This window comes from Bufo bufo, chromosome 4, assembly GCF_905171765.1.
Source record: "Bufo bufo chromosome 4, aBufBuf1.1, whole genome shotgun sequence".
NCBI classification, from domain to species: Eukaryota; Metazoa; Chordata; class Amphibia; order Anura; family Bufonidae; genus Bufo; species Bufo bufo.
In genome coordinates, this window is record NC_053392.1 from 613,731,426 (window position 1) to 613,755,087 (window position 23,662).

Here is a 23,662-nt window from a genome sequence, read left to right on the forward strand (position 1 = left end):
TTAGATCTTCCTTAAAAACCAGTAAACATCAGAAAAAATCTGCAGAAGGCTGGCCGTCAGAAATAGATTCTGCAGCCGATAGTGAACAAGAACAGGAGACAGGCGTATCTCCGTATTCCTCGTCCTCGGGAGATGATATGGAGGGTAAAAATGTACTCCCAGTTGAAGGCACAGATAAATTATTAAAGGCTATTTGTTCTACACTAGAACTGGAAGATGTTAAAGATAAGTCTATGGTTGATTCCATATTTGAAGGCCTTCAAGAAAAAAGGCATAGATGTTTCCCCTTACATAAGAGTGTTACGGCCCTCATTAATTGAAAATGGAAGAAACCAGATAGGAAAGCGTTTGCTCCCAGAAGTTTCAAAAGAAAATATCCCATGAAGAAGAAAGCTCTTTATCAAAGGGGTAAAGCACTCCAAGATTGACATAGCCATCTCCAAAATATAAAAAAATTCTTTCCTCCCTTTTGAAGATATGGGGTTTCTAAAAGACCTATTAGATAAAAAAAAAGTGGATTCCTGTCTTAAAAATACATGGGTAGCGGTAGCTTCCGCATTTAGACCTAGCATTGCTACAACTGTTACGGCCAGGTCTATGATTATTTGGTTAGAACGATTAGAATGCCAAATTAGGGACAGATGCCCTAGAGAGCAGATTTTAGCCTCTCTTCCTAGCTTACAAAAAGCGGCGGATTTTATGGCTGACTCTTCAGTAGACTCAGTAGGGATGTTATCACAGGCTTCCTCCCTTTCCAATTCAGCTCGGAGAGCTCTCTGGTTAAAAAAATGGAGGGGGGGGGGAATTTATCTTCAAAACAAAGGTTATGTAGTATTCCGTGTCAGGGGGAATTTTTGTTTGGGCCTGAACTAGACTCCCTTTTGAAAAAAGCCCCGGATACAAAAAGTTAATTTCTGGGTCTGGCAACAGGGTTTACCTCCTCCTCCTTTTCCAGTCCAGACGCCAATTTCGTACTTCCTCGGGAAACCAATATGCTAGGTCCAAAGGATTTGGGAGCAGAGGATTCCTGTTTGGAAACTCTTCCTCTCAGCCTAAAAAACCGTCCCAACAATGACGCCAGGAGCGCTGTGGGAGGAAGGTTAAAACTCTTCCTTCCCGCATGGGGAAAGATAACAGCGGAATGGGTTCAAAGACTTTTAAGAGAAGGCTTACAACTAGAATTTCGTACAAAACTCCCTCAAAGATTTATAGTCACAAGAGCTCAGGGGTCGTCTTCAGGTTTGGTGACAATAGAAACAGAGGTTTTAGATCTATTAGAAAAACCAGTGTTAAAGGGTTTCTGTCACCAGATTTAACCCTATTAAGCTAGCTGACATTAGCGATGTGCTAATGTCAGCTGAACCTAACTAGCCTATTCCTACTTTTATCTATGCCCCCGTTGCGCTGCCTGGCCCTGTATTTGGAGGAAGGCGACAAAAGTGGGAGAACGGAGCCTCTAGGAGCAGGAACAAGGCCCTCCCCCCCTGCTCCTAGAGGCTAATTAGCATATTATAAAAGTTAGATTATCTGGCGGGGGCATAGATAAAAGTAAGAATAGGCTAGTTAGGTTTAGCTGACATTAGCAAAAACACGTAAGAATAATGTCGGACAATCAGTCAGCAGTTGCTTACATAAATCATCAGGGGGGAACAAGGTCAACCTCCCTCATGAAAGAAGCAACTCTTTTGTTTCAAAGCCTGGAAGGAAAGGTCAGTCACATTTCTGCTCTCCATATAAGAGACAAGGAGAACTTCCAGGCGGACTTCCTGAGTCGACATCGGTTGAGACAGGGAGAGTGGTCTCTAAATCAGATAGTTTTTGCAGAGATGGCCAAGATGTGGGGAACTGCCTTCCATCGATCTTCTTGCCACCAGGGCAAACAGGAAAGTGAGAAAATGTTGTTCTCTCAATCCGAGGGAGTTCCCGTATGGGGTAGATGCTCTTCTTCTGAAGTGGGATTTCCCCTTAGGTTATGCATTCCCTCCTTGTCAGCTGATTCCTCTAGTTCAAAAGAAGATACGAGACGAGAGGGCATGGTTCTCCCTCCTAAGATCCATGTCGATAATCGACCCTTGGATCCTTCCAGATATCCCAGACCTTCTCACGCAGGGCCCAGTTTGTCATCCCAGAGTGGGGGGTTTACCCCTTACTGCCTGGAATTTGAAACGGCGCTATTAATAAAGGAGGGGTTTTCTAAAGTCCTAGTATCTACCTTGTTAAAAAGTTTAAAAAAACGTGACTGTGTCTATCTATGCCAGAATTTGGAGAAAATTCTTTTGTGGGGGTCAGACCAGATTCAATTCCATTGGAGACTTCAGTCTCTCAGGTCCTGGAATTCTTTCAGAAGGGGTTGTCTATGGGCTTGGCGAAGAGAACTCTTAAAGTCCAAGTTTCTGCACTTTCCGCCCTCTTTTATAAAAACTTTGCCACTGACCCATGGGGGGTAAGATTCTTTAAGACAGTGGACAGAATGCTTCCGGTTAGAGCACCCAGTATGGCCCCGTCAGACTTAAATCTAGTGCTAAATGCCTTGACCAAGCCCCCCTTTGAGCCCTTGCTCTTTAAAACTCCTTACATTCGAGTTAGTTTTATTGGTGGCTTTAACCTCTACGTCTGGAATTTCTCCTCCTCTCTCTCTTAAAGCACATTCTACTCAGGCAATCTCCTCCTCTTGGGCAGAAATATATAATGTCTCTATTGAGCAGATCTGTAAGGCGGCCATGTGGTCCTCTCCTACCTTCTACCGGTACTATCGGCTTCAACTAAATTCTGCATCTGATCTTCTGTATCTCTGGTATCCCCTGTAAGAAAGGGGTGTTCTCTGTAATCTCTCTCTGTGGTGCTGTCGTGGGGGAAGGGAAAAGGGATGATTACACTTACCGGTAATCGGATTTTCCAGACCCCACGACAGCACCCTTCCTGATTCCGTCCCTGGTGTTTCATGGGTTCCTCTTTAGTGCACTGGGTGTAGCAAAAAACTAAACAATGGAGATATATATACAGTACAGACCAAAAGTTTGGACACACCTTCTCATTCAAAGAGTTTTCTTTATTTTCATGACTATGAAGGCATCAAAACTATGAATTAACACATGTGGAATTATATACATAACAAACAAGTGTGAAACAACTGAAAATATGTTATATTCTAGGTTCTTCAAAGTAGCCACCTTTTGCTTTGATTACTGCTTTGCACACTCTTGGCATTCTCTTAATGAGCTTCAAGAGGTAGTCCCCTGAAATGGTCTTCCAACAGTCTTAAAGGAGTTCCCAGAGATGCTTAGCACTTGTTGGCCCTTTTGCCTTCACTCTGCGGTCCAGCTCATCCCAAACCATCTCGATTGGGTTCAGGTCCGGTGACTGTGGAGGCCAGGTTATCTGGCGCAGCACCCCATCACTCTCCTTCATGGTCAAATAGCCCTTACTTTCAAAGTTTTCCCAATTTTTCGGCTGACTGACTGACCTTCATTTCTTAAAGTAATGATGGCCACTCGTTTTTCTTTACTTAGCTGCTTTTTTCTTGCCATAATACAAATTCTAACAGTCTATTCAGTAGGACTATCAGCTGTGTATCCACCTGACTTCTCCTCAACGCAACTGATGGTCCCAACCCCATTTATAAGGCAAGAAATCCCACTTATTAAACCTGACAGGGCACACCTGTGAAGTGAAAACCATTTCAGGGGACTACCTCTTGAAGCTCATCAAGAGAATGCCAAGAGTGTGCAAAGCAGTAATCAAAGCAAAAGGTGGCTACTTTGAAGAACCTAGAATATGACATATTTTCAGTTGTTTCACACTTGTATATAATTCCACATGTGTTAATTCATAGTTTTGATGCCTTCAGTGTGAATCTACAATTTTCATAGTCATGAAAATAAAGCAAACTTTTGGTCTGTACTATATATATATTAAACTAACTTGGGTGGGAGTCACTCTCACGCTCTGTAAACCACTGAGGTGGGAGAGAGGCTCCACCTTTTTATTCTGCAGGTGGTACTGTCGTGGGAGTCTGGAAAATCTGATTACCAGTAAGTGTAATCATCATTATCTTTTCTTTATTTGGTGCAATTTTGAATTTAAAATGTTTATAGTTCGATGATTTTGTGCTAAGATTTAAAGGTGTATTCCAGGGCAAGAAAAAAAAGCTGTCATAGGAGCTGGACATGTACAAAAAAAAAAAACTGTACTTATACCTACCTTACCGATCGCCCACCACTGCAGTTCTGATGGTGCCAGGTCCCCACTGCACCCCACATTCTGTCATGGCAGGAAATGGCAATGAATGCTGCTCAGCCGATCACTGGCTGCAACCATGACGTACCTTAGCCAGTGATTGGATCTTTCACATAATGAGCCATCAGTGTCCCTCTTTGACTATACAAAAAATTGGGTGGTATGTTAAAGAGGTCCTTCCACAAAAAATATTCTACAGTTTTCGAACCAGCATTGCATGTAATAATTTTTTTTAGCATAGCCACTGATCTATTCAATAAAATGTGTATAGCGCCACCTGCTTTTTTTTTTTCTTATTTCTATATGGCTCACTGAGATGGCCGCACATGCTCAGTTTCATCTTTCAATTACCTCCTGAGTTGTTATAGGGAGAGATCTCCAGCAGGAAAGACACATCCCCTGAGCTGCAGCAGGAAAGACACGTCCCCTGAGCTGCAGCAGGAAAGACACGTCCCCTGAGCTGCAGCAGGAAAGACACGTCCCCTGAGCTGCAGCAGGAAAGACACGTCCCCTGAGCTGCAGCAGGAAAGACACGTCCCCTGAGCTGCAGCAGGAAAGACACGTCCCCTGAGCTGCAGCAGGAAAGACACGTCCCCTGAGCTGCAGCAGGAAAGACACGTCCCCTGAGCTGCAGCAGGAAAGACACGTCCCCTGAGCTGCCGCAGGAAAGACACGTCCCCTGAGCTGCAGCAGGAAAGACACGTCCCCTGAGCTGCAGCAGGAAAGACACGTCCCCTGAGCTGCAGCAGGAAAGACACGTCCCCTGAGCTGCAGCAGGAAAGACACGTCCCCTGAGCTGCAGCAGGAAAGACACGTCCCCTGAGCTGCCGCAGGAAAGACACGTCCCCTGAGCTGCCGCAGGAAAGACACGTCCCCTGAGCTGCCGCAGGAAAGACACGTCCCCTGAGCTGCCGCAGGAAAGACACGTCCCCTGAGCTGCCGCAGGAAAGACACGTCCCCTGAGCTGCCGCAGGAAAGACACGTCCCCTGAGCTGCCGCAGGAAAGACACGTCCCCTGAGCTGCAGCAGGAAAGACACGTCCCCTGAGCTGCAGCAGGAAAGACACGTCCCCTGAGCTGCAGCAGGAAAGACACGTCCCCTGAGCTGCCGCAGGAAAGACACGTCCCCTGAGCTGCAGCAGGAAGGACACGTCCCCTGAGCTGCAGCAGGAAAGACACGTCCCCTGAGCTGCAGCAGGAAAGACACGTCCCCTGAGCTGCAGCAGGAAAGACACGTCCCCTGAGCTGCCGCAGGAAAGACACGTTCTCTGAGCTGCCAGCTTGATATACATCTAGCAGAGTAATGAATGGGGAGATCTCTGGATCCATGTGCGGTACAGGGCTGGTTCTAGTTTTATTAGAAATAAATTGTCATGTAGTATATGATGTTTGATTTTCATTTTTTACATTAGTCATGGGAGAACATTAGCTAATATGAGAAAGGTTATTAGTTGCTTAGAAGTTACCTTGGGTTCCTATGTGACCTCATGGACTATTACACGCCTTGCTTAATCTTTGATGGTCAATCACTCCTAGGGAGGGTAATAACGGTCTTGAATTTCCTCCATTTGTGCACAATCTGACTATCCTAATTAACCTTTTCCAGCAGATGAGCATCAACAATTCTTATTCTGAAGTCCTCCGAATCTTCTATTGTTTGTGCCATGATACACGTCCACAAACATGTGGTGTGAAGATCAGACTTTGATAGATCAGGTCACCCACCTGTCATCCCATTGTTTGAAAACACTCTTCAATTTATCTGCTAATCCTAAGGGCAAGACCACATAGCACAGTCGTGCCATGGTAGACTACTGTTTAGTGGGTCTGTATTGTTAATAGCCCCACTGCACCTTTAATACTACATGGTCATTAACAGTACAGAACAGTGCCGCCTCCTTAGTTTAACTTAGTTTAGCGTCAGATGGCACTGCAGTGTACCTCTTGCTGGGGAAAGCAGAATATGATGTCTTATTTTATTAACACTGCAGGGGCAGCATTACTATAAGGGGGACAGTGAGGGGTCAGCATTATTGTTAGGCGGAAGCACTACTGTGTGGGGGCACTGAAGGGGCATATCTACAGTGAGGGGGCATAACTACTGTGTGGAGGCACTGAATAACTACAGTGACGGGGCATAACTACTGTGTGGGGGCACTGAAGGGGCATATCTACAGTGAGGGGGCATAACTACTGTGTGGAGGCACTGAAGGGGCATATCTACAGTGAGGGGGCATAACTACTGTGTGGAGGCACTGAAGGGGCATATCTACAGTGAGGGGGCATAACTACTGTGTGGGGGCACTGAAGGGGCATATCTACAGTGACGGGGCATAACTACTGTGTGGAGGCACTGAAGGGGCATATCTACAGTGACGGGGCATAACTACTGTGTGGGGGCTCTGAAGGGGCATATCTACAGTGAGGGGGCATAACTACTGTGTGGGGGCACTGAAGGGGCATATCTACAGTGACGGGGCATAACTACTGTGTGGGGGCTCTGAAGGGGCATATCTACAGTGAGGGGGCATAACTACTGTGTGGGGGCTTAAAAGTGTAAACATTTTTTGCACACCTACATTGTATTTGTGATGCAGCGTAATTACAGCCTCCTCTCACATTCACTTGAATGGGGCAAACTGGGCCAATAGCTGTACTTACAGTGCACCCCCACTACAATGTAGACAGTGTGGAGGTGAACTTTGAAGAGGACAGACTAAAACTGATGACCTATCCTGAGAAAAGGTCACCATCAGTTTCATGAAAACCGGAATATCCCTTTAAGGATGTTTTACACAGGCAGATTATTAAAACAAATCACCACTTGAACGATAATTCTTGTGGCCGTTCTTTTCCACCATAAGAACTCATTCACTATCCATAGGAGGGCAGATAAATATTTGATTTGTGGGGGTCTGACCACTGGGACCCCCACTAACACAAGAATGAGGTGCCAGAGTGTGTGGAGTGGTGGTCACACCTTTCAACTATGGGACTGAAAGAGAAGCTGAATACAGAGCTAGGCTATGCCAGGCAGTCCCCAGGAGTTGATTGGAGCAGAAGCACAAGTCCATGACCACCTTTATTCTTGTAATCAGTGGGAGCCCAAGCGATTGATACTCCACGGATCAGAGCTTATCACCTATCCGATGGGTGGGGGATAAGTTCTTATGGTGGGACAACTCTTTTAATAATTCTCAATGTTTGAGACCCTTTACTTCATGTAAGATGTTCTTCAAGATATGATTTTGCTCTAAATCATCTGTGTTTCACAAAAGTTTCTTCTTTCTCTTCTTAAAGATGATGGACCTTTCCATCAATGTCCTACAAAGGATGGACAAGGACAGAAACCTCATGGCTGCAAGGATATTAGACCTCACCCTGGAGATCATCTCCTTGATAACTGGAGAGGTGAGAGTCTCACATGACATCACTCTTATCTCTAGTAATAAACCAGGGAAATGACTGGAAAGGTGAAGGATTCTTAGAATCTCTGTAGTGATCGGCGTCTCCCCGTACACAGGATTACACAGTAGTGAAGAAGTCGTCTGGTGAGTGTGTGACACCCCGTGTGTCAGGAGGATGGAGCAGGACCCAGAGCCCCATCACCGAGCCTCCACCTCATTCCCTGATACATGAGCAGAAGATCCTAGAACTTACCACCAGGATCACTGAGCTGCTAAGCGGAGAGGTGAGCGCTGCTGGGAATGCTGGGACATTGTACAGGGTGGGCCATTTATATGGATACACCTTAATAAAATGGGAATGGTTGGTGATATTGACTTCCTGTTTGTGGCACATTAGTATATGTGAGGGGGGAAACTTTTCAAGATGGGTGGTGACCATGGCGGCCATTTTGAAACGGACATTTTGAATCCAACTTTTGTTTTTTCAATAGGAAGAGGGTCATGTGTGACACTTCAAACTTCTTGGGAATTTCACAAGAAAAACAATGGTGTGCTTGGTTTTAACGTAACTTTATTCTTTCATGAGTTATTTACAAGTTTCTGACCACTAATAAAATGTGTTCAATGTGCTGCCCATTGTGTTGGATTGTCAATGCAACCCTCTTCTCCCACTCTTCACACACTGATAGCAATACCGCAGGAGAAATGCTAGCACAGGCTTCCAGTATCCGTAGTTTCAGGTGCTGCACATCTCGTATCATCTGAAGGCAATCGTCTATGCTGTGAAGATACGAGATGTGCAGCACCTGAAACTACGAATACTGGAAGCCTGTGCTAGCATTTCTCCTGCGGTGTTGCTATCAGTGTGTGAAGAGTGGAAGAAGAGGGTTGCATTGACAATCCAACACAATGGGCAGCACATTGAACACATTTTATAAGTGGTCAGAAACTTGTAAATAACTCATGAAAGAATAAAGTTACGTTAAAACCAAGCACACCATTGTTTTTCTTGTGAAATTCCCAAGAAGTTTGATGTGTCACATGTCCCTCTTCCTATTAAAAAAAACAAAAGTTGGATTCAAAATGGCCTACTTCAAAATGGCCGCCATGGTCACCACCCATCTTGATAAGTTTCCCCCCTCACATATACTAATGTGCCACAAACAGGAAGTTAATATCACCGACCATTCCCATTTTATTAAGGTGTATCCATATAAATGGCCCACCCTGTACAATAACGCCAAGGGAGGGGTCTGGTAATGACTGTGTCCTTGTGTTGTCAGGTTCCTATAAGGTGTCAGGATGTCACTGTCTATTTCTCCATGGAGGAGTGGGAGTATTTAGAAGGACACAAGGATCTGTACAAGGACGTCATGACGGAGAATCACCAGTCCCTCACATCACCGGGTAAGAGGAGACCTTCCATGACTGTAGAGGAGAGAACAGTTTTGAGAGTCAGATTCCTCCATCATCTGATCCTCACATACAGACAATGTATTCAGTCGCTGTGTGTATTTCCTACAGATGGATCCAGTCAGAGAAATCCACCAGAGAGATGTCCCAGTCCTCTGTATTCCCAGGACTGTCCAGAGGAGAAACCAAATATCCCACTGGATCATCAGGTAGATGAAGCTGAGGTTTCTACAAATCCTCTATGGACTGATGTAATGGAGCTTTCTACTGACCTCCCCCAGCAGCAGTGGAGTATACTGTAGGCTCCATTGCATCTGGTCATTGGTGGCTGAAAATTTTTTTTTTTCTGGTTTCATAAAAGATTGTGATAAAGGGAATTTGATACCTTGATTATCCACAATTAACTTCATTACTACCTACAGTGACACGATCAGTATTTTATATGTATGCTTCCCCCCCCCCCCCCTTTCAAAGTTGCAGTTTAATACTTTGTATTGTATAAAGTAGATGACCAAGATTTAAACTTACCACCTGTGCACAGGATAGACCATAAGTGTCTAATTGGTGGAGAACGAACCATTGTGACTCCCACCGATCAATAGAAGAGGGCTCCATATCCTCTGTTGAAATGTAGCAGTGGTCAAACATGGACGCTGCTTCTCCTTTTATAGTCTGTAGGACTTCCGAATTAAAGATACTTCCAGAGCTTGGATATCTCCAGCAATCCCATAGAGATTAATGGAACGGCAGTACACATGCTTGAGCGCTACTCCATTCAAACAGGGCACACCCCCACCAATCAGACACTTGTCATCCATCCTGTTTAAATCCTTGGACGACCCCTTTAAACCTCTACCTCTTCAGACATCCACTTGGCAATTGAGATTCAATGTGGATTAAATCATAGACTAACGGCACAATGCCAGTCAGCTGCTTCTAAGGCAGAATACTGTCATGTATTTATTCAGTACCAATCATGATCGCACCCCCATCTAAATTATGTTCTTCAGCTTTAGGCACCAAAACGTAAAAAGGAAAGTTCAAAAAAGTGAAAATGGGCCAGGAGACCCTCAGTTATGAGGAAAGGTTTTATTTAGCCTTGAGAAGAGATCTCTACAGACCTGATAAAACTGTACAAATATATAAAAGCTTCTCACAGTGAAGTCACCACAAAGGAGGAAAGAAGGTTCAGTCTCCAGTGTTGATAAAAGGCATCTCTACTGTAAAAGCTGTGATGTTGCTGAATAATGTAAGAACTGGTGGTGATGACCACAGTGTCCTCTCCAGGATAGGATCAGATCATTTCATGCAGCAAAATGTCAGGAACATTTCAGTTGATGTGAAAAATACTTGTCTGAATGTTGATCCTGTCTGATCACCACGTGAGGAGATCCTTCTTCTTCAGGGCAGATTGGTTCATGTCTTCTTGGTGTTTTGACCTTCATCCTGATATAAGATCATCTTGGGGTCCTTTTTCTCATGTCTTTACTCTTGCAGGAAAGTTCTGCGGGACAGAGGACTGGACTTGAAAAACCTCTATCAGTGTCTGTGAATGGTAAGAGGTTTACATACTTCCTATTTGAGTGTAAATGTCTTTTTTTTTATGGGGAAACTTCTCCTCATCTTGTTTTAGGCTGGGGCTACATGGCGATCCTGGCCACAGCACCCCTCTCACGACCAATGATCGCAGTGCAGCCACTGAACTGAATCGCGTCACAGTGTGACTCACAAGTTAAAGCCACCCCAGCAGTGTTGGATTTTGTGCACTTCCGGGATCGTGGTCAATGGCTGCAAGACCAAGATCGCCGTGTAGTCAAATCCATATTTAATCTCGCTGAAAAGATGTTGGTGATAATCGGGAACTTCCAATGGAGATCATTCGGCAAATTTTTCCTTTAAAAAAAATAGTTTTGTAAACAGATTGTTTTGTTTGTTTTGTTTTTTACTTGGGATTTTTCTTCTTTACACTTTTTTTTTTTTGTCCCTCAAGACAGTCGTTTGATTGCCGACTCCTTCTGTATTACAGTATATCATGCCTGTCACTGTAAACTAAAAGATGGCCTATTAGACCTGCACATGGCGAAACTAGAAGCTGTTCTTGGGCTACTTTCACACTCGCGTTTGGTGCGGATCCGTCATGGATCTGCACAAACGCATCCGTTCAGATAATACAACCGCATGCATCCGTTCAGAACCGATCCGTTTGTATTTTCTTTAACATAGCCAAGACGGATCCATCTTGAACACCATTGAAAGTCAATGGGAGACTGATCCGTTTTCTATTGTGCCAGATTGTGTCATAGAAAACCGATCCGTCCCCATTGACTTACATTGTGTCAGAACGGATCCGTTTGGCTCAGTTTCGTTTGGCTGCAAGCAGCGTTTTGGTGTTCGCCTCCAAAGCGGAATGGAGGCAAACTGATGCATTCTGAGTGGATCCTTTATCCATTCAGAATGCATTAAGGGCAAAACTGATCCGTTTTGGACCGCTTATGAGAGCCCTGAACGGATCTCACAAACGGAAAGCCAAAACGCCAGTGTGAAAGTAGCCTTAGCCTTTCAGCTCTCATGTGTCACAGCCAGACAGCTGAGAAGCGCTCACAGGAGCTTCTCAGATCCTCCTCCTTGAATTTCTTTGTTTTGGTTTAGTTTCTCATCTCGTTAGTCTATCTCAGCTGTCATGCAGTCGGACTGATTGCTGCCCTTTAAGTTCCTCCCCATAATGCAGTAGTGTGCGGCTGATACAACTTCCTGGAGTGTGTGTGCATGCTGTTCCCAGTTCCCAGTTCCCAGTTCCCAGTCGTCATTCGTCTGCAAGATAAGTGCTGTTTATGTATTTATGATTTTGTCTTTTCTGGATCCAGGTGACCCTGACTCCCTCCGTGTCAGTGTAGGGAGCCGGTGGTCGTGTCCCTTCACTATTGTAGGGTCTTCAGGTAATAGATAGCCGAGGAACGTGGATATGCGGCCATCCACCTTTGGGGTGTTCGCATAGGCTGAGCAGTGAGGGAGAGCGGCAGGTCTATTGCAGGGGTCTCCCTTTGTTCCTTAGTTGTGGATCCAGAGAGACATTGTTTATATGGTATTGTCTTGTTTCCTGTACACCATCCGTGACATTATCAGCCGCCAAAACCGTCTCAAGCATGGATCCGGTTTCACTTTTGGCTGAACGCTTTCAGGGTCTTTCTTTGGAGGTAGCTGATCTCCGTAAGACTTTTTCTCAGTTTCAAGTGACCGGTTCAGCTTGCGTTCATGGAGTTTGTGCTGAGCCTAAGATCTCGCTCCCGGATACGTTCTCCGGGGGTAGTGAGAATTTTGTGCGTTTTAGAGAGGCTTGCAAACTCCATTTTCGCCTTCTTCACCAATTTTTCTTCAGAACGGAGGGTGGGGATCATTATATCGCTGCTCAGGGGTAACGCTCAGTCCTGGGCCTTTTCGCTGCCGGAGGGGGCACGGCCCCTTCGTTCAGTGGATGAATTCTTTTTAGCCCTGGGTCAGATATATGATGATCCGGATCGTATTGCTCTGGCTGAGTCTAGACTACGTCTGTTATGCCAGGGTAAACAATCCGCAGAGATATACTGTTCAGAATTTCGGAGATGGGCAGCTGATACTGATTGGAATGATGCTGCACTCCGAAGTCAATTTTGCTATGGTCTTTCAGAGGGATTGAAAGATGCATTTGCCTTTCATAAAAGAAATACCTACTTGGATTCTGCTATGTCTCAGGCTGTTCGTATTGACAGGCGTCTTAGAGAGAGAGGAGAGATCTCTCCTTGCTGTCATACTCAGTCCCGGGACAGTGCAGCGGTCTCATTCTGTGCACAGGGGTCTCAGTCGCTGTCAGCCCCTTCTGAGCAGGAGCCCATGCAGCTGGGGTTGATTGCCTCTGACAATAGAAGATTCAGCCCGCAGGGGAGGGTTTGTTTTTGTTGTGGAGGTATAAATCATCTGGCAAATGTTTGTCCCTCTAGGAGATTCAGGCAGTTTTCTGGGAGTAATAAAGAGACAAAAAGGAAAAAATCTTTTAAAAATGTTCCGTCTGTTACTATTGGCAGGGTTGAGGCGGAAATTGAAGGTTTTCCGTTTGCTTGTAGTTCCCGTTTTGTCCTGCCTGCTAGGGTGGCGCTAGAGAGCAAGAGCATTTTTTGTGAGATTTTTGTGGATAGTGGAGCAGCTGTCAACCTCATTGATAATCAATTTGCAATAACTCATGGTTTCCAGGTATGCACTTTGGGAAAGGATATTCCTGTTTTTGCTATTGATTCAGCTCCACTTTCTCAGAAATCATTAAAGGGCATAGTTCACAATATCCGTTTAATTGTGAGTGATGCTCATGTTGAGGATGTGTCATGTTTCGTCCTTAGCGGTTTGCCTACTCCTCTAGTGTTGGGGCTACCCTGGCTCACTAAACATAACCCCACCATTGATTGGCAAGCGAGGCAAATAAATGGTTGGAGTAACTTTTGCAGAGAGAATCTCTCCCAACCTGAGAGGGTCGCTATGCGGGCTTATATCTCTGAGAGTCTGAGAAAAGGACACATACGACCCTCGAAGTCACCTGTTGCCGCTGGTTTTTTCTTTGTTAAGAAAAAAGATGGTTTTTTAAGACCTTGTCTGGATTTCAGGGAGCTGAACAGTATCACTATTCGTGATCCTTATCCGCTTCCTCTGATCCCGGACCTGTTTAACCAGGTTGTTGGGGCTAAAGTCTTTTCCAAATTAGACCTAAGAGGGGCATACAACCTGGTTAGGGTCAGAGAAGGAGACGAATGGAAGACGGCTTTCAATACCCCTGAGGGCCATTTTGAGAATTTGGTTATGCCTTTTGGTTTGATGAATGCCCCAGCCGTTTTTTAAGCATTTCGTCAACAGCATTTTTTATCATTTAATGGGAAAATTTGTATTAGTGTATTTGGATGACATTTTGATTTTTTCTCCTGATTTCAAGACTCATAAGGAACACTTACGTCAGGTCTTGCTCATCCTGCGGGAGAATAAATTATACGCGAAACTGGAAAAATGTGTGTTTGCGGTTCCAGAAATCCAATTTCTGGGGTTTCTTGTCTCCGCTTCTGGTTTTCGCATGGACCCCGAGAAGGTCCGCGCTGTGCTTGAGTGGGAGCTTCCTGAGAATCAGAAGGCGCTGATGCGTTTTTTGGGCTTTGCCAATTATTACAGGAAATTTATTTTGAATTATTCCTCTGTTGTTAAACCACTCACTGATATGACCAGAAAAGGGGGAGATTTTTCTTCCTGGTCGGTAGAGGCGCGTAAGGCCTTTTCTAATATCAAGGAGAGTTTTGCTTCCGCTCCCATCCTAGTACAACCTGATATTTCGTTACCCTTCATAGTTGAGGTTGATGCTTCTGAGGTAGGGGTGGGTGCGGTCTTGTCTCAGGGTTCCTCTCCTGCCAAATGGCAACCATGTGCCTTTTTCTCAAAGAAACTCTCCTCCGCAGAGAGAAATTATGATGTGGGAGATAGGGAATTGTTGGCCATCAAGTTGGCTTTTGAGGAATGGCGCCATTGGCTAGAGGGAGCCAGACACCCTATTACCGTGTTTACTGACCATAAAAATCTGGCCTACTTGGAGTCAGCCAAGCGTCTGAACCCGAGACAGGCCAGATGGTCTTTGTTCTTTTCAAGGTTTAATTTTGTTGTTACGTTCCGCCCTGGGGTTAAGAATGTGAAGATGCCCTCTCACGTTGTTTTCCGGGAGGTGGGAATTTTGAAGACCCGGGTCCCATTTTGGCTGATGGTGTGGTGGTCTCTGCTCTTTTTCCTGAATTGGAGGCAGAGGTGCAGGCAGCCCAGTCAGAAGCTCCTGATCTTTGTCCTCCTGGGAGGTTGTTTGTGCCTCTCGCTTTGAGACACAAGATTTTTAAAGAACACCACGACACGGTCCTTGCTGGGCACCCGGGGGCAAGAGCCACACTGGATCTCATCGCTCGGAGATTCTGGTGGCCTGCGCTTCGTAAGTCGGTTGAGGGTTTTGTGGCCGCTTGCGAGACTTGCGCTCGTGCCAAGGTCCCTCATTCACGGCCATCAGGTCCTCTCCTTCCTTTGCCCATTCCTTCCCGTCCTTGGACACATCTGTCCATGGACTTCATAACGGACTTGCCTCGTTCCTCGGGGAAGTCTGTGATTCTGGTGGTGGTGGACCGTTTTAGCAAAATGGTGCATTTTATCCCTTTTCCTGGTTTGCCCAATGCTAAGACGCTGGCGCAGGCATTTATTGACCACATTGTCAAATTGCATGGGATTCCTTCAGACATAGTCTCTGATAGGGGCACGCAGTTTGTTTCCAGATTCTGGAAGGCTTTCTGTTCTCGCTTGGGGGTTCGGTTGTCATTCTCTTCTGCTTTCCATCCGCAGTCGAATGGCCAGACAGAGAGCGTCAATCAGAATCTGGAGACATATCTGCGCTGTTTTGTGGCGGAGAATCAGGAGGATTGGTGTTCTTTTTTGTCCCTTGCTGAGTTTGCTTTAAATAACCGTCGTCAGGAGTCCTCTGATAAGTCACCATTTTTTGGTGCATATGGGTTCCATCCGCAGTTTGGGACTTTCTCGGGAGAGGGCTCTTCTGGTTTGCCTGATGAGGACAGATTCTCCTCGTCTTTGTCATCTATTTGGCAAAAGATTCAGGATAATCTAAAGAGCATGAGTGAGAGATATAAGCGTGTGGCGGATAAGAGACGTGTGCCTGGTCCGGACCTGAATGTTGGTGATCTGGTGTGGTTGTCTACCAAGAATATCAAATTGAAGGTTCCCTCCTGGAAGTTGGGTCCTAGGTTTATTGGGCCTTACAAGATCCTGTCTGTCATCAATCCTGTTGCCTACCGTCTTGATCTTCCTCAGACTTGGAAGATCCATAATGTTTTTCATAAGTCCTTATTGAAACCTTATGTTCAACCTATTGTACCCTCGCCTTTGCCTCCTCCTCCGATTATGGTTGATGGAAATCTTGAATTTCAGGTCTCTAGGATTGTGGATTCTCGTCTTGTCTGCGGTTCCCTCCAGTACCTCGTTCATTGGGAGGGTTATGGTCCTGAGGAGAGGATGTGGGTCCCAGTGACGGACATTAAGGCCTCTCGTCTCATCAGGGCTTTCCATAGGTCCCATCCTGAGAATGTGGGCCCTGAGTGTCCGGAGTCCACTCCTAGAGGGAGGGGTACTGTCACAGCCAGACAGCTGAGAAGCGCTCACAGGAGCTTCTCAGATCCTCCTCCTTGAATTTCTTTGTTTTGGTTTAGTTTCTCATCTCGTTAGTCTATCTCAGCTGTCATGCAGTTAGACTGATCGCTACCCTTTAAGTTCCTCCCCATAATGCAGTAGTGTGCGGCTGATACAACTTCCTGGAGTGTGTGTGCATGCTGTTCCCAGTTCCCTGTTCCCAGTCGTCAGTCGTCATTCGTTTGCAAGATAAGTGCTGTTTATGTATTTATGATTTTGTCTTTTCTGGATCCAGGTGACCCTGACTCCCTCCGTGTCAGTGTAGGGAGCCGGTGGTCGTGTCCCTTCACTATTGTAGGGTCTTCAGGTAATAGATAGCCGAGGAACGTGGATATGCGGCCATCCACCTTTGGGGTGTTCGCATAGGCTGAGCAGTGAGGGAGAGCGGCAGGTCTATTGCAGGGGTTTCCCTTTGTTCCTTAGTTGTGGATCCAGAGAGACATTGTTTATATGGTATTGTCTTGTTTCCTGTACACCATCCGTGACATTATGTCAACTATTGGCATTCCATGTGAGGTAGGCAGGGGATAGTTGGTAAAAGAGGGAGCGCCTTCCCACTGGCACCACTTCTATGGTACGGTCACTATTGACTGCAGTGTCTAAGGTGTTAATCTATCGACATGAGAGTGCAGTACGCAGCCCTGCAGGGGCTTTAAGATCCCTTAAAGTTCGTGACGCCAGTGCCGGTAACGGTGGCACACCGATTTGTTGTAGGAATAATTGAGGTACACAAAGTTGCAGTGAACCAGAACTTCTTTTTACTGAACAGTCCAACTATATACAGTCTCCAGTTAGTTCCATATGTAAAAAGTTGGTAACAGGCAGGCTTGACATAAATGGCAGGCAAAGTCTTTGCAAGATACTCAGAGGGAATAACACTCACAGATCAGGCTGCACTTTCCTCAGATCCTGTCTGGCTTTCACCAAGGCCTGTATGCCCTATAGCTGGCTTTATCCTTGGGAGGGGAAACCTTCCTCTGGTATATATCCTCTTGCTGTAAATATCCTTCTGCCCTTCAGCTTTCTATTTGGCTGTATGAAAGTGGCTCTGCACTGTACTTTTAAAGGTGCTATATATCTTCAGGAGGGAACTTCTTCTCCTGGAAACAAGCTAGGAGCCTGGGCTATCTAGCTGCATGTCAGAAACTGCTCTTCAGCTACCCTCTGGTTAAAGTGCACACTTGCCTTCTGAACACCTCTCTCTGAACAGGACCTGACTATATATACTAGGGGGTTCCCTAGCTCCCTCTACTGCCTAGGAGGAGGAACTACACCCCTAACAGGCCTGGTACACAGGAGATAATATGATAACATACATTAAAATGCAATATAAAATACCATGACCATGTTCCACAAGAGGTGGAGAACAACGTGACCCAATTGACCCTTGAGTAGTGCCCACCATTACGTAGTGGGACACTACAAGAGGATTCTCCAATTCTGTCCATTAGAACAGGAGCTCAGCTGCAAATAGACAGAGCAGGGCTGAACATGCAACGTCGTAAAAAGATTTTTTTTGCAGGTTAAATGCCCCTTAGACTACTGTAAAAAAAAAGAAGTCATGTTGGAGGTCACTAATGGGTTAAACAACCAGGCTGTATACAGCATTTTTGATCAGGAGCTTAACATCATCTCTCGGCTCAAATGAAGGGATTTCAGACATCGGGAACCACAAAAATGACTGTATATAGCGGTTTAAATCATTATTATTTCCTTTCCATTGCTTAGATTGGTAAAAACACACTTTGTAATTCGCTACGAGGTTCCTACGAGACGATATGATCGCGTTCAACGTAAAAACAATTGAAAATCAGACATCATATAGTTCATAATAGTCTTTTTTTGAAACAACGCTAGAACCAGCCCTGTACCTCATATGGATCCAGAGATCTCCCCATTCATTGCTCCCATTGCCCTGCTTCATTTCTTTCAGCTAGACGGCTCAAAGAGGGGGTTGGGGGGCTTTCTGCTGCAGCTCTTTCCCTGTTACAGACTCTGACAGTAGATACAGCTGGTGGCCGTTGAAGATTTAAACAGAGCACGTGTGTCCACCTTAGTAAGGTGGACAGAGAAATAGGGAAAAGAGCAAACAGCAGGTGGAGCTTTACATATAGCTTTTATTGAATAACTCACTGGCTACACTACTATGTAGAATATTTTTCACAGGACAACCCGTTTAAAGGTTAAATTAATAAGTTTGTCATTGCTGCTCTGAAACCTACCTCCAACCTACAAGTGGAAAAGTATCACAGAGCTGTGTTAACCCTTTAATGGCTATGGACACCTTTTGAGGGGATTTTTTTTCATTATTGCATTTTACAGATTTTGAGCTAAAAAATACTTTTCCAGTTGGTCTTTATTAAAAATGTTAAACCCTTTTCTCTGTACAGCCTTGAGATTCTCTAGTAGCCTTCTGTCTGCTTTTACTCTGTCCCATCAGGCAGCTCAGCTGACGGCTCCTTAGCTCTGCTCCCTGACCTCCTAAACACTTATTATAGCTCGGTTCTTAATTTACTGATAAGAATGTAGCTTAACCGCCTCCGGACCGCCTAACGCAGATTCGCGTTCCGGAGGCGGCAGCCCTGCGCACAGTCACGCATCTACGCGTCATCTCGCGAGACGCGAGATTTCCTGTGATCGCAGGATCGGAAGGTAACACAGGATCACAGGATCGGAAGGTAAGCGAGTGGATCTCCAGCCTGCCAGCGGCGATCGTTCGCTGGCAGGCTGGAGATGTGATTTTTTTAACCCCTAACAGGTATATTAGACGCTGTTATGATAACAGCGTCTAATATACCTGCTACCTGGTCCTCTGGTGGTCCCTTTTGTTTGGATCGACCACCAGAGGACACAGGCAGCTCAGCAATATGTAGCACCAAGCACCACTACACTACACCCCCCCCCTTGTCACTTATTAACCCCTTATTCACCCTTGATCACCCCTGATCACCCCAATTTCCGCTAACTTGTGCCAAAAAAAAAAAAATTCTATGAACTCGCCATGCCCCTCATTGAATACCTTGGGGTGTCTTCTTTCCAAAATGGGGTCACATGTGGGGTATTTATACTGCCCTGGCATTCTAGGGGCCCTAAAGCGTGAGAAGAAGTCTGGGATCCAAATGTCTAAAAATGCCCTCATAAAAGGAATTTACCTACTTACCACACATTAGGGCCCCTAGAATGCCAGGGCAGTATAACTACCCCACAAGTGACCCCATTTTGGAAAGCAGACACCCCAAGGTATTCCGTGAGGGGCATGGCGAGTTCCTAGAATTTTATATTTTTTGTCACAAGTTAGCGGAAAATGATGATTTTTTTTTTTTTCTTACAAAGTCTCATATTCCAACTTGTGACAACTTGTGACAAAAAATAAACACTTCCATGAACTCACTATGCCCACTTCTCCTGAGTACGGGGATACCAGATGTGTGACACTTTTTTGCAGCCTAGGTGGGCAAAGGGGCCCACATTCCAAAGAGCACCTTTCGGATTTCACCGGCCATTTTTTATAGATTTTGATTTCAAACTACTTACCACACATTAGGGCCCCTAGAATCCCAGGGCAGTATAACTACCCCACAAGTGACCCCATTTTGGAAAGAAGACACCCCAAGGTATTCGCTGATGGGCATAGTGAGTTCATGGAAGTTTTTATTTTTTGTCACAAGTTAGTGGAATATGAGACTTTGTAAGGAAAAAAAATCAAAAAAAATCATTTTCCGCTAACTTGTGACAAAAAATATAAAATTCTAGGAACTCGCCATGCCCCTCACGGAATACCTTGGGGTGTCTCCTTTCCAAAATGGGGTCACTTGTGGGGTAGTTATACTGCCCTGGCATTCTAGGGGGCCTAATGTGTGGTAAGTAGGTAAATGACCTGTGAAATCCGAAAGGTGCTCTTTGGAATGTGGGCCCCTTTGCCCACCTAGGCTGCAGAAAAGTGTCACACATGTGGTATCTCCGTACTCAGGAGAAGTTGGGCAATGTGTTTTGGGGTGTCATTTTACATATACCCATGCTGGGTGAGAGAAATATCTTGGCAAAAGACAACTTTTCCCATTTTTTTATACAAAGTTGGCATTTTGACCAAGATATTTATCTCACCCAGCATGGGTATATGTAAAATGACACCCCAAAACACATTGCCCAACTTCTCCTGAGTACGGCGATACCACATGTGTGACACTTTTTTGCAGCCTAGGTGGGCAAAGGGGCCCACATTCCAAAGAGCACCTTTCGGATTTCACCGGCCATTTTTTACAGATTTTGATTTCAAACTACACATTAGGGCCCCTAGAATGCCAGGGCAGTATAACTACCCCACAAGTGACCCCATTTTGGAAAGAAGACACCCCAAGGTATTCGCTGATGGGCATAGTGAGTTCATGGAAGTTTTTTTATTTTTTGTCACAAGTTAGTGGAATATGAGACTTTGTAAGAAAAAAAAAAATCATCATTTTCCGCTAACTTGTGACAAAAAATAAAAAGTTCTATGAACTCACTATGCCCATCAGCGAATACCTTAGGGTGTGTACTTTCCGAAATGGGGTCATTTGTGGGGTGTTTGTACTGTCTGGGCATTGTAGAACCTCAGGAAACATGACAGGTGCTCAGAAAGTCAGAGCTGCTTCAAAAAGCGGAAATTCACATTTTTGTACCATAGTTTGTAAACGCTATAACTTTTACCCAAACCATTTTTTTTTTACCCAAACATTTTTTTTTTATCAAAGACATGTAGAACAATAAATTTAGAGAAAAATTTATATATGAATGTCGTTTTTTTTGCAAAATTTTACACCTGAAAGTGAAAAATGTCATTTTTTTGCAAAAAAATCGTTAAATTTCAATTAATAACAAAAAAAGTAAAAATGTCAGCAGCAATGAAATACCACCAAATGAAAGCTCTATTAGTGAGAAGAAAAGGAGGTAAAATTCATTTGGGTGGTAAGTTGCATGACCGAGCAATAAACGGTGAAAGTAGTGTAGGTCAGAAGTGTAAAAAGTGGCCTGGTCATTAAGGGTGTTTAAGCTATGGGGGCTGAGGGGGTTAAAATAAGTGTTTATGACCCTTTAGTAATATAGTGGGAAGGGTTATTAGATGACCGCACAAAGTGAAAGTATGATTCATACAGCTAGACAAACAGTTAACCCTTTGTGACAGAACAGCTGAATATTTTTTTATTTTTTTTAATTCTTTATTTATTTAATTTTCTCAATTTTTATAAACAGTGCAAGGGAAAATATACTGGGACGCAGCCCATCCAGTAACAAAATAATAGAATAACAGGTCTGTGGTTCACAAGGGAATTTGAATATGAACAAAAACATGTCCTGGTACAAGACGTAACACAGTCAAGGGAAGTGTGAATATTTTTTTTTATAAATGATTTTTAGACCAAAATGAGTAAAATGCAATCATTTAAAAAAATTGACTCCGAAGGTGTACATAGACGTGATGAAAGTTAACCTGTTTGATGCTGGAGAGTACAGTGTGTTTCTGAGCGTACTTGTGGGTTGGCATCTCGACCTCCAGCTCGAGGGGAATAGAACGGTTCAGACGCTAGCGTGCATGTGCTGTATCTGTCATATTCAACTCTATAGTTATGTAGAGAGATGGGAGCTTACTGGTCAAGATCAAGCAAAGTGCACTCTCGAGAACCCAGAAAGGTTTACAAGTGGTGGTGTAGAAGGGCGCTCTATCTTTCATTCTACATCTTTTTGCTCTGCCAGAGTATTTTGTTCTTCTCACTCCGTCTGTTGCTCTGCAAATTCTCCCTCTGCTTGATATTCTTTTATGGCTCATTCAGACAGCCGTAGTGTTTTGTGGGTCCGCAAAACAAGAGATCAGTACTGGAGGGGTCACTGTCACTAGAGGGGTACCTCAGGGGTCAGTACTGGAGGGGTCACTGTCACTAGAGGGGTACCTCAGGGGTCAGTACTGGAGGGGTCACTGTCACTAGAGGGGTACCTCAGGGGTCAGTACTGGAGGGGTCACTGTCACTAGTGGGGTACCTCAGGGGTCAGTATTGGGCCCTATTCTCTTCAATATATTTATTAATGATCTTGTAGAAGGCTTGCATAGTAAAATATCAATTTTCGCAGATGACACTAAACTGTGTAAAGTAATTTACACTGAAGAGGACAATATACTGTATATATACTACAGAGGACAGTATACTGTATATATACTACAGAGGACAGTGTACTGTATATATACTACAGAGGACAGTATACTGTATATACACTACAGAGGGCAGTATACTGTATATATACACTACAGAGGACAGTATACTGTATATATATACTACAGAGGACAGTATACTGTGTATATATATATATATATATACTACAGAGGACAGTATACTGTATATATACTACAGAGGACAGTATACTGTATATATACTACAGAGGACAGTATACTGTATATATACTACAGAGGACAGTGTACTGTATATATACTACAGAGGACAGTATACTGTATATATACTACAGAGGACAGTATACTGTATATACACTACAGAGGGCAGTATACTGTATATATACACTACAGAGGACAGTATACTGTATATATATACTACAGAGGACAGTATACTGTGTGTATATATATATATATACTACAGAGGACAGTATACTGTATATATACTACAGAGGACAGTATACTGTATATATACTACAGAGGACAGTATACTGTATATATACTACAGAGGACAGTATACTGTATATATACTACAGAGGACAGTATACTGTATATATACTACAGAGGACAGTATACTGTATATATACTACAGAGGACAGTATACTGTATATATATACTACAGAGGACAGTATACTGTATATATACTACAGAGGATAGTATACTGTATATATATACTACAGAGGACAGTATACTGTGTATATACTACAGAGGACAGTATACTGTATATATACTACAGAGGACAGTATACTGTATATATACTACAGAGGACAGTATACTGTATATATACTACAGAGGACAGTATACTGTATATATACTACAGAGGACAGTATACTGTATATACACTACAGAGGGCAGTATACTGTATATATACACTACAGAGGACAGTATACTGTATATATATACTACAGAGGACAGTATACTGTATATACACTACAGAGGGCAGTATACTGTATATATACACTACAGAGGACAGTATACTGTATATATACACTACAGAGGACAGTATACTGTATATATATACTACAGAGGACAGTATACTGTATATATACTACAGAGGACAGTATACTGTGTATATACTACAGAGGACAGTATACTGTATATATACTACAGAGGACAGTATACTGTATATATACTACAGAGGACAGTATACTGTATATATACTACAGAGGACAGTA

At 44.1% G+C, this 23,662-nt stretch overlaps 1 protein-coding gene and 1 pseudogene across 1 annotated transcript in view; both read left to right on the top strand.

The window, feature by feature from the left end:
- Positions 1-23,662, top strand: part of LOC120999694 — a 158,858-nt pseudogene that overhangs the window by 4,087 nt on the left and 131,109 nt on the right.
- LOC120999693 (zinc finger protein OZF-like) overlaps positions 7,894-23,662 on the top strand; it is a 30,839-nt gene continuing 15,070 nt past the window's right edge. The window contains exons 1-4 of the mRNA XM_040430715.1: positions 7,894-7,926; positions 8,926-9,049; positions 9,167-9,264; positions 10,553-10,610. Coding sequence (XP_040286649.1) covers positions 8,965-9,049; positions 9,167-9,264; positions 10,553-10,610 — 241 coding nt within the window. The 5' untranslated portion in view covers positions 7,894-7,926; positions 8,926-8,964. The remainder of the gene's footprint in view (positions 7,927-8,925; positions 9,050-9,166; positions 9,265-10,552; positions 10,611-23,662) is intronic.